Source organism: Alosa sapidissima, chromosome 7 (genome assembly GCF_018492685.1).
Source record: "Alosa sapidissima isolate fAloSap1 chromosome 7, fAloSap1.pri, whole genome shotgun sequence".
NCBI classification, from domain to species: Eukaryota; Metazoa; Chordata; class Actinopteri; order Clupeiformes; family Clupeidae; genus Alosa; species Alosa sapidissima.
In genome coordinates, this window is record NC_055963.1 from 33,249,631 (window position 1) to 33,267,190 (window position 17,560).

The 17,560-nt window shown below is 40.5% G+C and overlaps 2 protein-coding genes across 6 annotated transcripts; one reads left to right on the forward strand and one right to left on the reverse strand.

Moving 5' to 3' along the window:
* Positions 1-1,530: 1,530 nt before the first annotated feature.
* Positions 1,531-5,805, reverse strand: cnbpa (CCHC-type zinc finger, nucleic acid binding protein a). 2 transcript variants are annotated; one of them, XM_042098653.1, is made up of 5 exons: positions 5,651-5,805; positions 4,149-4,263; positions 3,994-4,059; positions 3,619-3,817; positions 1,531-2,505 (listed from the first exon to the last, which is right to left on the reverse strand). In XM_042098653.1, the coding sequence occupies exons 2-5, from the start codon at positions 4,258-4,260 to the stop codon at positions 2,388-2,390; spliced, it is 495 nt and encodes a 164-aa protein (XP_041954587.1). In that variant the 5' UTR covers positions 4,261-4,263; positions 5,651-5,805; the 3' UTR covers positions 1,531-2,387. The 2 variants fall into 2 exon arrangements, with proteins under 2 accessions (XP_041954587.1, XP_041954588.1); XM_042098654.1 differs by lacking the exon at positions 5,651-5,805 and adding an exon at positions 4,446-4,467.
* Positions 5,806-7,241: 1,436 nt separating this feature from the next.
* On the forward strand, positions 7,242-16,930 carry raf1a (Raf-1 proto-oncogene, serine/threonine kinase a). 4 transcript variants are annotated; one of them, XM_042098343.1, is made up of 19 exons: positions 7,243-7,528; positions 7,655-7,743; positions 8,855-9,079; positions 9,184-9,296; positions 9,614-9,716; positions 9,832-9,989; positions 10,337-10,429; positions 11,678-11,831; positions 12,332-12,391; positions 12,524-12,548; positions 12,664-12,773; positions 12,895-13,012; positions 13,134-13,218; positions 13,395-13,574; positions 13,813-13,859; positions 13,983-14,101; positions 14,452-14,583; positions 15,302-15,436; positions 16,012-16,930. In XM_042098343.1, exons 3-19 carry the CDS (start codon positions 8,879-8,881, stop codon positions 16,150-16,152), a joined length of 1,974 nt encoding a protein of 657 aa, XP_041954277.1. In that variant the 5' UTR covers positions 7,243-7,528; positions 7,655-7,743; positions 8,855-8,878; the 3' UTR covers positions 16,153-16,930. The 4 variants fall into 4 exon arrangements, with proteins under 4 accessions (XP_041954276.1, XP_041954277.1, XP_041954280.1 ...); XM_042098342.1 differs by lacking the exon at positions 7,655-7,743 and having other exon boundaries at positions 7,242-7,528; XM_042098345.1 differs by lacking the exons at positions 7,243-7,528; positions 7,655-7,743 and adding an exon at positions 7,762-8,015.
* The last annotated feature ends 630 nt before the right edge of the window (positions 16,931-17,560 follow it).

Below are 17,560 nucleotides of genomic sequence, written 5' to 3' on the forward strand. Positions count from 1 at the left end.
CTACTCACTTAGCTATAAGCCTACACATTTTGACTAGAGTAGGCCTACATCACTGTCTCTGAACACATTTAAATGGACCTACATGTGAGTTTAATTTCGTTTCTTAGTTTGTATTTCTAACAGCTTGAACTTTTCTGTATTTTAGTAGGCCTAAAATAGCAGACCTCTATAACACCAACCCCATATCTAGGGGAGAAGATTGTGAGTCATTTGGTAACTAGCATTAGGCTACAACACGCCACCTATTGGTCATTGCATAAACAAAAATATTCGTCAATTAAGATGAGCAACATTAGCCTAATCTGCATAGGCTATAAAACAGCCCGAATTAACTATGTAGAATATAATCTAATTTCCTATAGCCTATATGACCGGAATGAACGACGAACCACACCAGGGCATGGCTACTTCCTCAGGCTGCTTGTAAACTTGCATTTGGTGCAGACTCGAGTGTAAGCTGAACCACCTTGATTGCAAAGAAATGAAATCTGGTCCGAGTGCGATTCAAGCACGGTAACAGCTGCTCCTGTAGCATCTGTCACAACATGTGGCAGTTTAGAGTCACCGCAACAGGCTTCACGGCGATCAGCTGGCTCTTTCAATCTTATTGGTTAAACCGAGTAGGCCTACACGTTTCTTCCATGTCTTTGTACTTCAACAGCACAACTAGGAGTCAAGATTTCCCTTTTGGTTTAAATCAGACACATTCGCTAATCATGTCCTCCCTTGGCAAACATGATCAGTCGATATTGTTATTGTGAATTCTGCGCTAGATCTGTGGCAATCCAATCAAATATTTTCCCTACCCCCAGAGTAAGCTAATTTTGGCGATGATCTGTGATTGTGAGTTCATGTGATTCCCGCTGCTGTCAAATAGGCGTTGTTTAAATCTTCTTGTGTACATAATTTTAAACTTAAAGGTGTTCTTTTTCCCTTGACCTGAAAATTGCCTTTAGTAAATAATTTCGTCTCAGTGCACCACATCATTTCTAACAATACTAGTCCATGGCTAGTAATCCCCCATTTACAAGAAGCATGGTCATAGGTAGTTGGCTAGTGATTGACCATTGGGCCAAATTCTGAACTTGCAGTCTATGCTGAAATCTAAACTATTTTGGAAAATCTCATCATACCTGATATGAACTAGGAAAACTGGCACCAAAAAAAAGGTCTTGCCAATTCAAAATCTGATGACCAGAGAGGCCATGAGCAAAAGGGCTTTTTATGGGCAGTCTATATTTACTCTGCAAATGCCAGCAGAGCTAACCATCTTCAGAACAGAAGCCTATAGGCTACAGAAGACAAGGTCCCCCTCGCTCAACTATGGTGAGTGTGACGCCACATTTTTGGAATTGCTGGAACTGGCCTCGCACAACGCTGCCCAAGAGAATATTTTAACAACTTGGAATATGGGGAATGGCCACTGAGATCTCATTCTGTAAATCTTTCAGGCAATTCAAAAGGAAAAACGCATTTGAAACAAATGACAATGAACAAACAGGACACCAGAAAACAGGCACAAACAAAATATGTGTTTACCCTCCAACCTCCTCCAGGTTTATTGATAGTTTAAAATTACATTTCTATGTTCTAGGACTTCAACTGCATTTTCCTTCCGACTTAAAAACTGAGTACAAGCAAATGATATTTTTACAGTAGTCTTAGTGATATTGTACAAAAATAATATTTTTGATTTCTGTGAAAACATTCTCCTTTTGCAAATAACTGCTAATTTCACGAGTCATTCTGTGATTCTTGAGGTTCTCACCCAAGGCAGACATTTCAAAAATTGGCTTTTTAAAAAGTTCAACCTTGAGTGCTTCACAACCAAAAGGTCTACTTAACTTGCAAACAAGATGACCTTTATAAAAGAACTTAGGATCTTAATATTCCAAAAGTGTTTTCATTATTATTGTTATGTTTCATGCCCGCTTCCATGCATACTGCTTGGTGGGCCCAGATTAAGATGTATTGGAAAAACTCATAAGCCAACTCATTTCCCCACTGAAAAAAAAAAAAAACTTGGAAGTACTGGCTTCCTTAACTTCCAGTTCATCTTGCTGAGGCACTCATCGTCTTTGTGCTCAGACGACCAACGTAGCACTTTTTGTCCCATGACACTGATCTCTGTTTACCAGTGACGTTGAAGGGGGATCTTTAACAAAGCATTATACAGAACACCTCTACCAAACTAAACAAACATTTTTTTGTATTGAATGCAGAAAGATTTTTTTTTTCACCCCTTGCTTCTTTTGTACATGTCGAGAAGCTCACTGGCTTGGGACTAGCCTCTGTTTGCCAACCTTTGGCCAATGAAGAGGATTCAGAGAAAAATAATACAACCAACCATCAATCAGAAAAAAAGGAGGGGCATCAGAGGTAACCGTTTATGCGGTGGCTTCAATAGGGCACTCTTTCGCCAGGTGGCCGGTCTTGCCACAGTTGTAGCAGTTCACCTCACTGGCCTTGCTGCACTGAACGGCAACATGACCAATCTCACCACACCTGCAAAACACACCAAACATCTGGTTATGCAACGTTACAGTCGTTAAACTAGTAAAAACGTAATTGTACAAGTTATTAAAAATGCAGAAAGGCTGTTAATACTAGTGCAGAACAGCAATCCGAACTACACTCTATCCTCAAACTAACATCAAACTAACTTGAGTCTTTCTATGACATGAAAGATCACAAAAATTAGTGCTACCTCTCCTGTCACTCGAATTTCAGTGGCAACACATCTCTGACATTACCAGAGCCCATCAGTGGTGTTGGCTGTACAAAATGTTTCTTCCTGTGTTATTACAAATCTCATTCAATGAATGTTGTGGAACTGTTCGTTGATTACCGGAGTTCAAGAGGAATCTACAAAGCACCATGGCTACTTTTTCTCCATTACCATTTACTTTTGACATTGCTAATTGTAGCATCTTGTAGCCTATCTTTGGAGATTTTCCTATTACATGTTATAGTGTCGTACTTATTGCTAGCAGACAGAGGGCCAATGCCACCTATTCATGATTGCAAATACTAAAGGCTGCATGTGTAGACTGGGGCTGGGTTATTGCCATGCTCCAGTTGTCTTGTAAAACGACTAGTAATTTGGAATCTGTGTTAAAACAACCAGCTTGGGTTAACAAATTGTGAGAACGGGCTGACAAGTCTGGATACGACTTCAAAGGGCGTTCCATTTGCAACTTCGGCAAGCTTAGTGATGCAGGAAAACAACTCGGTAATCAACTCAGGAGGACAAATGGAACACAGCATAAATGGAACGCAGCATAAATAGGCGATATGACTAGCTAGCATATAGTTAACAAAGAAATCTTTTTGCCGTCTTATTTCATGTAGACAGGAAACAAATCAATTAAAATTGTGAGTTTCATTACACTAGCTACAAGCTCTAGATTTACTTTTTTGGCTATATAGCCAAGCCATACCCTGGACCAAGACGTTGATTTCCTAAAATTGTGTACCGCTTAGTATGAACCACAATGTATTCTGTTCGCAGAGCTACGGCTGGAATTGAGGATTGCCCCTTAAAGCCAACTTCCACAGAGCTCCACTCAACAGGTATTATTCTAACGCAAATTGGTTAGAAAGGGCTTTAATAGTCACCTGTAACACTTCACTTTGTCACAGAGCTTCTGGATGTGACCGAAGCCTCCACAAGAGTAGCACTTCTGCTCATTGGCATGGTCGCAGTCCCGGGCCACATGGCCAGCCTTGCCACAATTGTAGCAGCACTGCTCCCTCTCCTTCCTCGGCTCCTTGCAGTCCCTGGAAATATGACCACTCCTGTGGCAGTTGTAACAAGCTAAAAGTGGGAACACACACAGAGAATATCAGTAATTCACTTTTAAGACTGAAAGGCTTTCACACTGATGGCAATGAAACTCTTATCCTTGTAGGACAGCATTATTAAAGTTCTACTACCACCACCTTTAATAGTATCTATACTTGTTGAGAGAGAGAGAGAGAGAGCTCACACACCATCCTCAGTCTGTTCACAGTCCTTGGCAATGTGGCCTTGCTCTCCACACCGGTAGCAGAAAAGATCTAGAAGAAACAGAACATAAATTTCTAATTAAAATTAAAATTCTATTGCATCTCTCACATTCTTTTGTCAGAAAAACAACAAAACATACCTTTTCCTCTTCCTCGGCCCCTGCCACGACCACGGCCTCCTGCATTGGGGCAGTTTTTAACCCAGTGTCCAGAACGGCCACAACCAAAGCACTCACTGCTACTCATTTCCATTCTCTGTGAAGATTCAAACCACACCAAAAAGTCAGTTGGTAACACACATTTACTAACTAATGGAATTCTATCAACACTAAGCTAATAAGACTACTGCAACAGTGTCACACTTAACTTGGCAAGACAGTTGGACAAAAGCAGTCCAAATGTAGCATAAGGGATCCGCTAGCTACTGTCTGCCTTACCTATTGACGGCAATCCATCCTCTTGGCATGACATAGCTGGCTACCAAAATGAAGATTTAAAGTAAGTGCTTAGGAGCCGATTTATAAACTAATATAAAATATAAATTTCAATATGGAAACTTTAAAATAACAATGTTACCAAACTGGATGTTTACTAGTTGTAAACTAGTTTACTCACTTCCAGGCTAACTTGTGCACCAATGAAATCAGCATAATTAACTAACGTCAGAACAAGGAAACCTTAATTGTTGGCTAACTTGAGCTAGCCATCAGCCGCTGGCATAGCCTTGTGGAAGAGCTAGCAACAATTTATATTAAAATAATCGTCTTGATTGCATACCGTTACAAAAAAGAACCAGTAATACAAGACGTGTAAATAAAAGCAAAAAGCTATCAGTCACAATTTACTCATAAAATACAAGTCACGTGTGGCAATCTGCAAGCTAGCTAACAAGGCCCAAAAATCACGACACATGGCACAACAGCAGCTAGGTAATGCTAGGTATTATTTTTTATTAGCCAGTTGTCGTCGGATTTTAGATAAGTACCATTTGTGATAAACCAGTATCTACGTTGACTTATCATGGACTCAACGTATGATACTGATTTTCGGAACTGTAAAACTTATGATGCACGGAATATATTAAGGTAATAATCGTCTAAACGAAACGCAAAGCAGTTAGCCTAGCGACACCATGTTGTCTTGATATATTCATTTCAGCTTATTTGCTAACGGTAGCGTGCTAGCCAACGTGCAGAGCAGCAGCAAAACTCGCTTGGCCATTATGTCGCTTAGCCATATGGTATCAGTAGGGATGTGCACCTTGGCCCTCCAACCACTTAAGGGCCGCATCGACAAAGCTAATGGTAGCACGCTAACTAGCGATAGCTGAATACTTGGATTACACTTTGTACAGGATCAACCATCGTTATACGTGAACGAGCTGCTTTCGAACTACACCCGTGAAAAATAAGAACGTGAACATTTTTAATTTGTGATGCATAAGATCAAACCCTAACTCCATTTTACTAAGACTGCTTTCCCGCGCTGCTACCATGGGCCACAAGGCCAACTCAAAATGCTAATGGAAATCTGATGTGGTACATTTTATATTTCCAACTCATAACCGTTTTACAGAAGAATCGGACAACATAAAATTAACATTTTATCCATGCTAATAAAGAAGAACATATGTGGCACTCACCTTTTTGAAGGCTAACTAGCTACGTGACTCGCTGCTGTTTACTCCTCCTCTCTCCCTTTGCGCCACATGCGATTTGCGCATGACTCTTTGGAGTGGCGTTACATCTAACCAGTCAAAGGTTACTGAAGGAGCGCCTACGTAGATTTCCTTTAACCTATGACAAACAAATGCTGACGGACACCACCTCCATAAAGTGTCAAATCACAGATAAGAGGGGAACTTAGTTTCGCCCTTTTTTATATTATATAATTATTATTCTGACAATCAGCTATAAAAGCTTTTAGTTGACTCTAAGTTGGCAAGGTGTAGGCTCACAGTTGTATTTTTCTTAATTAACTGATACTTGGTCAATCAGAATTAGTTTTTTAACTGAAATTCTTGGTCGTTCGAAACGTTAATAGGTCTAGTAGCAGTAGGCCCCAAGGCATATAGTAGGCCTGACCCAGACATGTTGCTTAGTGATATTCCTGATGGTTCATGGACTAGGTCTACTCATTGATTTGGACACACACACACACACACACACACACACACACACATATATATATATATATATATATATATATAGATAGATAGATAGATAGATAGATAGATCGATTTTGCCTACTGGATTGAAGCAAATAAGCAGGCTGAAACCAACTAGGCCAAACTGAATTGTACACCATATAAGGGTGCAGTGTTTTTTATATGGCCAATTTGAAGAATAATTGTTAACATTTATTAGGCTATCTCTGTGCATGAGTTTTTGTTGTTGACCATTTGAGGGACCTAGTTTGATTGAAAATACACAAAATGCACAAAATATGGCTGAAAATGTGAAGTTCGGACTGAAGAACGTGTTTCTTTATCATACTTTAAAAGTCGACTGTTGCAGAAAGAAATGGCTGATCTTTTATGCAATATCTACATTGCCCATTATCAGCAATCATTCATCCAATGTTCCAGGCACATTCTGTTTACTATGTATTATGTAAGCACATAATATCATCTGAAAACTACTGCCCTGATTAAAAAAGAATGCAACTGATCACAGCTAGTATGTTTTCTATAATGGAGTGGAATGGACATTTCCGACCGGTAGAGTATATTCTACATAACCTATAGAAATAACTTGACTAGAAATGGGAAATAGTCAGACCTCTGAAGGTTCCTAGAAAACATTGCATTGTCTGCATTTTATGGAGAACCTTGAAATTAGGCTATTTGTGCTTTCTTGTATACAACTATGTATTTGTAAAGATATGTTTAAATAAGTCTCTGTACCAATCAATGTGACACACCTAATTTTGTTAGAAAAGCTGTCATTTCTGAAAGTAAAATGTAGGAGGATAATTAGGCCTATGCCCATTTTAATGGGACACCAAATAATTGACAGTAGGCCTAGTGTAGAAAATTGAGACACTCAATTTGATTGGAGGCAGGCTAAGCTTCCAATTATGGCTATAGATTGTTTATAGTGTATGGCTGGCTATAGATTTGAAAAAATCTAGACTATGTCACCTTTATTAACAATAACCACGTAGCTGAGGCTTCACCATTTCTATTTAATCATTCACAACGCAATTCTCAGCTGGAATGACTGGGGGTCCAATTTCAATCAATGGCGTCAGACGACCGCTGGAACTCAGACCTCATTCGCTGCACATTCAAAAGACTGACCACTCGCATAAACAAACACAGGAATTGATATATACGAGCAGTTGGCTTTTCATTTGATTTCAAAACATGAGAGGTGGGCTCAATGATAGCTAGCAGCCTTGCACGTGACTCCTAAAAGGTGTTAGTTTTTTTTTTTTTTCGCCCTTTCGACGTGATCAATGGAAACCAACATATGGGAAGCTGAAGCCTGATAGGCTGTCATCAAGCGTAACCCAAATGGTTCGTATTCTTGACAACTTAATGTTAATTGTTTTATCTAATACGCTTCTAGGATATGCTATTGAAAACATCGTAATCGCCAAAGTCAATCGACAGTAATCAGTCTGCTGTCCCCTGTCCGCAAAGGCCTGTTCGAATTAGCCAATATGATGATGTCATCGCGTCTCCACTTTTTCTTCAAGTTATGGCGGAGCTGAAGTTTTCAGCCTTGCTTGGTAAGTGTTCATTGACAGAGGTATGCCCTTTAAGTTCCTTTGTTGGGCGATGCATATTCATCTTCCGTCTTTCGCTACATGGTAGCCGTAGAAAGAAAATATTTTCCTGGTCGCGGTTTAGCAAAAGTTGGATTGCATTGTTTGGAGTGATGTAGGAGTTTGGGTCGTAAGGGGGAAAAAGGGCCTTTAGAACACTGTCAACAGTCCGCAACAGTGTTTCATTGTTCAAAATGCAGACAGACGATCATATTGGCTGTTGGATGCAGTAATAGGTATGTAGCAATATATCATACAATTAATTAAAAAGTAAAAACATCTAAGGATGAGTCATTTTCCCTGTTTTGTCATGTTTCCAGTGAAAAATTGGCCAAATTCAGATCGTCTGTTAGGAAGGTTATGCTATTGTGGTTTCGAGCAGATCCTAACAAGTGACTCTTAATCGCTCGGTGGATTTCAGTAGTCGTTTGTTGTGTTTTGAAATCTTTTATAGAGTAATTCGGCTCATAGATTGCTGATCGATAGCCTAATCATGATGATGAACGTGGTGTTTTGTTCTGTAACGTCTACTTCGCTCTCGTGCTTTGTAGCCTAATGCGCTGGTTCCGGAGATTTGTGTAGTAGTAGGCTAGTACTGTTTTACTTTTTACAGATTTGTGTTATCCCTTCGTATAAGGCATTTGTGTTTTTCTTGCATTTTTACCAATCTTTGTTTCCATATCACAGTCACGAGATATAGCCTCCATAACAATGCAAATAATGTGTTTAACTGTATGAATTTGAGTCGAATATGACAGAAGGTCATGTTGAAAGACGGGAAATAAAAAGGCCTATTGCAACAGTAAACGTCTCTGTAATTAGCCAAATTGTCCTTACTCCAGATTGTAGTGATTACTAGGCCTAACTATTTTTTTAGGATATGTTATAACAAATAACATTTATTTGTTGTAGTAATGTTATGATATGTTAGCCTATTGTATTTGAATGTAGCCTATTGCATTCAATATTTCACTTAGGCATGCATCATATTAATCGATAAAGAGAAAATGGCATGAAAATCTAGTTATATAATGTATATCACTGGTGTTATTTCTGTGTTGCTTTGCTACTTCAGGCTATTGAGCATAGTAGTATATTAATGGAGCACCTACAAGGAGCTTGGAGGACCCTTAGCAATGGACTTGGAGGAAAAGACTCTGTGTTCGAGGGCCCTTGTACCTCTCCTACCGTGGTCCAAGGTTTTCCATATCAGCGTCGTGCATCAGATGACAGCAAAATCGCAGACTCCAAAACGAGCAGCACTATCCGAGTCTACCTCCCCAACCAACAACGCACCGTAGTAAGTCAAAAAGACTGCCATATCCTTGTAATTCAAATGCAAAGCCTGTGTGTGGGTGTGTGTGTCTTTGAATAATATAGTGCATTGCTTTATGTGTCTAAAAGGTGAATGTACGGCCTGGCATGACTTTGCATAGTTGCCTCATTAAGGCCCTGAAGGTTCGGGGACTTCAGCCAGAATGCTGTGCGGTCTATAGGCTCCATCCCGGTCAAAGGAGGTAAACACTTCACTTGGCTCACATAATGTGTTTTAAATAATAGGCTGTGAGCTGATTTAGTAGATTAAAACATTTGGACTATTCGAGTATGGGAAAATATCCCACTTCTGGGGTCTAGACATGCTTTGGTGTACCTGAACACTCACAGCTCTGCAGGCTTGTGCTTGTATTTGTGTTTTGATATTGTCACAGACATGCATTGATTTAGATCGTCTTCGTCCCTTTTTGAAAGTTGATTACTATACTAGGAGATGTAAACCAAATAGCCAAATGTTTATGTGTGTGTGTGTGTGTGTGTGTATGTGTGTGTTGTGAAGTATAAAGACTCGTATGGATTGGAACACAGACTCCAACTCACTCATTGGGGAGGAACTGCTGGTGGAGGTTTTGGATCATGTTCCTCTTACGACACACAACTTTGTGAGTTTCTCCCATGTCAAGCATTCTCCACCCAAACAGTCTCTTTCTTATTTACACAGCACTGGAAAAGTGGAGACACTGGCTGGTTTTGATTCCCTGTCTTTTACTTTTTCAGGTTCGGAAAACATTTTTGAAGTTGGCCTTCTGTGACATATGCCAGAAGTTCCTTCTAAACGGCTTCCGCTGCCAAACGTGTGGCTACAAATTCCATGAGCACTGCAGCACCAAAGTGCCGACGATGTGTGTGGACTGGAGTAACATCAGGCAACTGCTGTTAGTTTCTACCTCCATACTATCCTAACATGGAAAAAAGACATTGGCCAAGACCTTTTACTTTTCAACTTTAACTTTCTAAAGTCATAAGTCATAGCAATATGAGCTGGACTTGCCACAGTGCATTTGGAAGTTTTTGACAATACATGTAGATATTAGCCCCAGGTAATGGCCAGACCACTGCCAATTGACACACAAATCACAGTCCGAACATGCAACAGTTTTAAGATTAAATTGTGAGTGTTCAAGGTTCGAAGGTGCAGACTTTCTTAAAATGACTTAGGTGTGTATGTGTTGCAGTTGACAGGCTGCAGACCCGGTGAAGAATGCTGTTGTGTTTTTCTTAGGTTGTTCCCGACTCCCGGTGAAAGTGGTGGCCCATCTTTTCCTCCCCTGTCGTCCCGTCGAATGAGGGAGTCCATTACCAGAGTGCCTAGCGGGTGAGCTTGGGTTGTCTTTCCTTACCCTCCAGCATGGCTTCTGTTAAATGGTCCTCTTGTTTCCCTATAAAACTTAGCCTTCTAATCATTATAAAAGGGCTGGGTTGGTATCATTGGAGATAGTTTCACTGTAGAATTTCTCTCTAAAATTACAGTATTGTCTCTGGTTGTTGCTCTCTTTAAATGAATGGGAGCTTATCACTGAGGTGATAAAACGTAACGCTTTGATATTAAAGGGTATTGCACTTTGTGAAAGACTGATGGCAGAGTGTAGTGCTTTGGTACGAGTGACGCCAAATGATCATTTAACAGATTACAAGATGACTCCATGACTGTAAAAAAAAGACATGATTTGTTATGCTAGAAAAACCCTCAACTGATTGTTAAGAAGCAGTAAAGCATATTAGTGCTTGCCACTGAGATGAAACAATCCCTTTTTTGATTACGTCCACAGATTCCTTGTAAGTCTAACCAATCTGTGGTACTTTTGAAACCCTTGCATGAAAAGAACGTTTTGTTCTTTCCACACTTCAACAATTTAAGAGTAGTTCTGCCAAATTAGTTTTCAGAAAGGATTATTTCCCTTCATGCACACCGATGGCTATTATGCCATTGGAAATCCAGTTCTGTGCCAGAAATAAAGGATTTACCCTAAGTGTGTGTGTGTGTGTGTGTACACATGGGGTTGTTGGTAGAGGCTGTGTGTTCTTTTTTGCTTGTTTGTGTAACAACAGGTTTCAGCACTGTCGAAAAAACAGAGAGATGAGCGTGCAACTAGGATAAGCGCCCCATGTGCACATCCGTGTCTTATGTATGAGACAGCAGGTTCACTTCCACTGTGTGCCTGTGCACTTCACAATGCGGTGGACATCCGCGTCATCCCATGTGCAGTGAAGCAGAGCAAATGCATGTAGCTGGCAGAGCATCCTCCTCACAGTGTTTCTGTTATGTTTGTGCGACGTTAGGGCACACATGTTTTGGGTTTGTGGTGAAGTCAATGTTTTAACGCTCTCAAACGACTGAAAAGGTTCATACAAGATGTGAAACTCTAATGGCGGTTTCGTGCAGCAAGCTCAGTTGTTGTCCCTGTACATTGATGTACTTCACATATTGTACCCTGGATGTAAACATTTTGTAGATACACTTTGTCAGATCATGTGCTTTCAGATGCTGTGGTTCAGTCATCTGTATATTGTCTGCTCCTGTTGAGTCTTACTTACCTATTGTTCATCTTTGTGTATCTTTCAGCTCATTGCACAGACACTCAACCCCTCACGTCTTTAACTACCCCGCTCCTTACTCCACCTCTGGGTCAGCTCTGTCTCAGCGCCAGAGGTCCACGTCCACCCCAAATGTCCACATGGTCAGCACCACCCTGCCCGTTGACAGCAGCATGATTGAGGTAACAGCACAAGAGGGAGTGCTCCTTTACATACTTTTGGTTGTTGTTTTTTTTACCAAAGACCTCCCATGATTAGAAATTCACAGGAGGATGGTTCGTTTCCTTAAAGCTTTGTTGTGCTACAACCATTGGGCATGATTGTCCCTTCGAATGTTATAAATATTTTGTGGCTTACCATTTCAGATCTTTTGTTTTGGTTGTAGTGCAACTCAGCTTCTTGGGACATGCATCTCAACAATCATAAATATCTCTTTTCTTTCTCTATCCTACTTGGTGAAATCCTAGTCAATAGGATTAACATGTTTTCCAATTCCTTGTCTTTTTCACCGTTTCACCCTTTTAACAATCATTTCTTAGTTTATATATAATATTTATCCATTATTTATGCCTTTTCTCCTTTGCCATATTTAGTGTCCCTTTTCCTCTTTTCCCCTTCACCTGTCCCCTTTTCCTTTCTTTGCCTTGTCTATACCTGGTTGTTGTTTTGTGATGACGAGTAGCTAGATTGCCTGAATACCTCACCTAGTTCCTGGTGCCGCAGATTTTGCCTGAGGAGAAGAGTAGGTATTGTTCACCTCCACAATCTATTCTGCTTGCGTCTGAGAGAGTGAAACACATTTTAAGTTGCTGTACTGCAAGAGGACATGAAAACTATTGATTTCATGCAACCTTGAAATCTCTTGTCTTTCTAGGATGCAATGCAAGGTCATAGCTCAGGTAGGTCATATTAGACTTTTTGATTCTCAGAAATAATAATATTACAGGTGTGCTTACAACACTATGAAGGCATTGCCCATTTTCAAGCCTGTGGAAATGATTTCCCCTTCTCAAGGTGGAAGCTCTCCAAGTCAGAGCCCAACTGGATGGTCCCAGTCCAAACCACCAGCCCCCGCACAGAAAGAAAGGGCAGGATCCTTTGGTTCTCAGGAGAAAAACAAGATTGTAAGTCCAAATTCTGATTGACAGTAGGCTGCAGCACCATCTAGCTGCCGGCAGAATGAGGCTCCTTGAAGTTCATGTTGGTGTTTTTGAAACGGGGCCTGACGTTTGCTGGTGTCTGCAGCGGCCACGGGACAAAAGAGACTCCAGCTACTACTGGGAGATTGAAGCTAGCGAGGTGATGCTCCAGTCACGAATCGGCTCAGGCTCCTTTGGAACTGTGTGGAAAGGGAAATGGCACGGTAAGCTTTGTTTTGTTTGTGTAAGCGGAGTATTTAACCATATATGTGTATGTCATGTGTCTTGCATATTAGACCATTTACAAGCAGTTTTGGTCTAATAAGTCTTTTTTTTCCCCCTCAGGTGATGTTGCTGTAAAGATTTTAAAGGTGACAGACCCTACACCGGAGCAGTTCCAAGCTTTCCGTAATGAAGTTGCAGTGTTACGGTAAAGCTCCCTGTTAGCAAGCTTCTATCACTAGACAGTTTGGGTACTGCCCCATCATTAGACACTCACTGATATGTCCAGGCCTTTACAGCATGGTGTATTTTGGGCTGCTGTTGGTATTCTTATACACATCTTTCAATGTTGATTTTTTTGTCTGCTTCTTTATCTGACTACAGGAAGACCAGACATGTCAACATCCTGTTGTTCATGGGCTACATGACAAAAGACAACCTTGCCATTGTGACGCAGTGGTGCGATGGGAGCAGCCTGTACAAGCACCTCCACGTGCTCGAGACGACCAACTTTCAGATGTTCCAGCTGATTGACATCGCTAGGCAGACCGCTCAGGGCATGGAGTAAGGCAAAATGAACTCAAACCTGCCCTGCAATGTTTTGCATATTTTGTTTTTCATTCTGTAACTTTTATCGTATTTGCATTGTTAGTTATGAATTTCAGAGTTCTATCAAATGTTTTCATTGTCAAAGCAGGAGCCTGCCATGAATAGTTTGGGAACAGCAGATTGCTGTTTTTGTTTTTTTAACACCAGGCAGGAAGTTTTTTTAAATAATTTTGTTACCTTTTTGTTTTTTTAGCTATTTACATGCAAAGAACATCATCCACCGTGACATGAAATCTAACAGTATCCTTTCTGAAAAAAGTCTTGAACATAAATATTAATTTACTAGCTTTGCAGAGTTTTGCACAAAGCCTGAGAATATTATGGATTAGTTTATCAGTCAGGACCTTAACGGCAGTTGTTCAGACATCTTTTTGCATGAGGGCTTGACCGTGAAGATTGGGGACTTTGGCTTAGCCACTGTGAAAGCTCGATGGAGTGGATCCCATCAGGTGGAGCAGCCTTCAGGGTCCATATTATGGATGGTGAGTGACATGTGCTTTTATCTAGAAAAGCATACGCATTGTATAAATACGCTGCCACCGGGATGGATATTATTTAAATGCTGGGAGTACACAGGCTGGAGACACCTCAATTGACTGGCTGTACTCCTATAACCTACTGCAGCCCCACTAAAGCACCAATCATATGTTAACTGTTTGCATATCATCATATTGGTTCAGAATGTTTAGTTTCTCTCAACATGCTAATCATTTTGTACCCACATTTAGATGAAGTGTTATGAAAATAATGCATTTGGCTTTGTGAAACTATTCTATAGTTCTTTGCATCACTGACTACATATCAAATTGAATGTTTTTATCTCTCTGTCTAGGCCCCTGAAGTAATCAGAATGGAGGACAACAATCCGTACAGCTTCCAGTCAGACGTTTATTCCTACGGAGTTGTCCTGTATGAGCTGATGACGGGCGAGATCCCGTACTCCCAGATTGCCAACAGAGATCAGGTAAGGAGTGCAACTACGATGTTACAAGTCTGAAAAACTCTGTACATGAACCTACATTGGCCTCCTGTTCCTTAAATTGAATTGCTTACAAGAGAAACTATGACCTTTTGAATGAGTTAAACTAACACAAACATGTCTGTTTGTATATCTGAATTGGCATTACGTGGTATCGGTGAAAGAGGCATATTGTTAGGATGTTTCATCTATATATACTGCAATTCATTCAGCCCCCCACATTACTGTACAGCCCAGGATGGTTAAACACGCGGTCAGGGAACACTGTCCCATCCTGGTCCTGGATCTTTCCTTGCCTGGTCCCTGGACCACCAGTCTCACTGAAGCAATTGCCCTGGAGCTAACCTAAATTTAGGCCTGTAATTTAATCTTCTCCCCTACCCCAACCACGGGATGGGATGCCACTGTACAGAACGGGATTAGACTGGAGCCGACTGCCTCTCCTGAAGACTCTTGGGTGTTGGTGTGTTGTGTTGTGTTGTGTTGATATCACTGTGGTGCTTTTCATGTTTCATTTCTCATTTCTCTTCCTGTGCTGTAGATCTGCTGTTTCTCATTATCATGGATGGTCATTTTTCTTTTTCACCCAGTCCTGAAAGCTGAACCGTTATGAATAGAGTTTAAGTGAGTGAATAGCTGCATGTATAGCAGCAGATCCAGAAAAAAAACAATGTAAATATTGAAATCATTTCTCTCCGTTCAGATAATCTTCATGGTGGGCCGGGGTTACCTGTCTCCAGACCTCACCAAGCTGTATAAGAGCTGCCCCAAAGCCATGAAGAGACTCGTCGCCGACTGCATCAAAAAGTCCAAGGATGAAAGGCCCCTCTTTCCACAGGTGTGCTAGGTTGCCTAATACTTACTCATTCAATTCAGGTCCTACAATGGCAAAATGCTGTAAAGAATCCATTAAATATTCTTCCTGGCTGATTTCAGATTTCAAAATACCGCTTGTTAAATACTAATGGAATCAATATCAAAGTGTCAGAGCCACTCCAAGTCATTCTCATTTTCATGAACAGAATTAAGAAATGTGGAATCTGAATGCAGAATTTAGTAATCTGTATAAATGTGAGTTAAGTGACTCGGAATATAAATATATATATGAATAAATCAGTGTTTGTTTTTGCACCGGTCATCAGTGTAGCTTGAGTAACTTGTCCCTAGAACCATTTCAGACAGATTAGTAGCTAGGATTTCAAGGCTAATTGCATGAAAGAATTTTGGGCTCAGAGCTAAGTACATTCTTCATGGACATGAGATTTGGAATACATTTGGCACTAAAAGGGGCCAAGTGTTTTTCGACAGACTTAAACTTTGCATTGAATATTATTATTATTCACAATTATATTATAGTGCTCATTCTCTGCTCTAACCGGTCTCCGTCTCCGTCTTCTTTGTTGGCCTGTGTAGATATTGTCGTCCATCGAGTTGCTCCAGCATGCTCTTCCCAAAATCAACCGGAGTGCCTCCGAGCCCTCACTGCACAGAGCCTCGCAGACAGAGGACATAAACTCCTGCACTTTGACCTCCATGAAGCTGCCTGTTTTCTAGTGCTCACTCTAGGACATATGTCTACCTCTGTTAAGCCATGGACATATGGACGGACGGACAAGAACTGTGTCCGCTGAACGGCTGTTCACAATATGTGCTTACAGAGGAGGACATGGCCTCGAGGTGGACGTCTGGATGTATGAAGGGAACGCTTGAGAGAGAGAGAGAAAGAGAGAAAGAGGAGTTGCCTTTGGTCTTTTGGTGGCCGTCGAGGGCACTGGTTGGTCTCCCCCTCGTACCTTATGGCTGAGGAGAAGTTGTCTTCTTTCAGCAGAGGAGCAGAAATGACCTCCGTGGGGACTGAAGGAAGCATTGTTTCCGTTTCACTGTTCAGGAGCAGATTTATTTTGTGCCCTTATAAATTCAAATCACCGTGCACACTAACAAATTGACTTTTTCTTTCTCTCTGCCGTCCATGTCAAGTGGGCACGGTGATTTTCATAAAGTAGTTCTTTTTGGCCATAAAATGGTGTTAATATAACAATTGATGGTCAGCAACAGTTATTTTTTTTTAAATCCACTTAGCAGTCCTGTACTGTTTTTGAAGGGTTCTTTTTTGAAAATGTGGAGATCTTTGTTTAATGATCATGTTTTATTTTAATAAAAAAAGTAAGTTAATCTTAATTATCAGTAAATATCACAGTTAAACACAGCTTTCATGTTTTTTGCAGTTCATTGTTTTCTTTTTTTTTGCCTGGTAGATTCTCACAATGCAATCAGCAGTTTGTGCTGAAATTAGTTCCAGGGTATTTCTTGGAAATAAAACTCGAGCACTTTATTCCACTGTTGCGTGGTGAGGTTATGTAACATTAAAACTGAACGTCCAGGGGAGAGTGGCATATTTTCACACTCCCATTGAGTAATGTCTACCACACACAATCGGTCGGGTCCACAACATGGTTAAAGGTGCATTATGTGTTTCTTAGCCTTTGCCTTACTCCTGTGATCCAATTCTCAAAGGATGACAAAGATCCCATTTTCCAACAGTATCACTGTACTGCTTGTTTCTCTGCTCTAGCCAGGGCACCTTTGATCTTGAAATATAAATGAATGCGTTATAATATCTGAAAGAAAGATCTTGAAATATAAATGAATGCGTTATAATATCTGAAAGAAAGATTTTGAAATATAAATGAATGCGTTATAATATCTGAAAGAAAGATTTTGAGATAGCACTGAAGACACAGCAATATTGGGAAACATGCTATTATTTTGTCTGTCCCAAACATCGTCTGATGATTTCAAAAACTTTTTTTTTTATCTTTCACAACAAAAACATTGGTTCCTGATGGTGGTGTCATTTATGTCTCAAGTGATAAGTGTTGCTGGTGTGTGTTGATGACTAAGCAAGTGGGTAAAAATTGCAGTCTGGGACTCTTGCTCTTGCTGTTAGCTTCTCTAGTCCTCT

Bases quoted from the DNA above. Each gene is read 5' to 3' on its own strand.
- raf1a (XM_042098342.1), top strand. The intron at 9,990-10,336 runs GTTAGTTTCTAC...TGTTTTTCTTAG, and splicing joins AGTAACATCAGGCAACTGCT to GTTGTTCCCGACTCCCGGTG. The intron at 13,013-13,133 runs GTAAGCTTTGTT...TTTCCCCCTCAG, and splicing joins GTGGAAAGGGAAATGGCACG to GTGATGTTGCTGTAAAGATT.
- cnbpa (XM_042098653.1), bottom strand. From the start codon at position 4,260: ATGGAAATGAGTAGCAGTGAGTGCTTTGGTTGTGGCCGTTCTGGACAC. The intron at 4,060-4,148 runs GTATGTTTTGTT...TGTTTCTTCTAG, and splicing joins GGGCCGAGGAAGAGGAAAAG to ATCTTTTCTGCTACCGGTGT. The intron at 3,818-3,993 runs GTGTGTGAGCTC...TCCCACTTTTAG, and splicing joins CTGTGAACAGACTGAGGATG to CTTGTTACAACTGCCACAGG.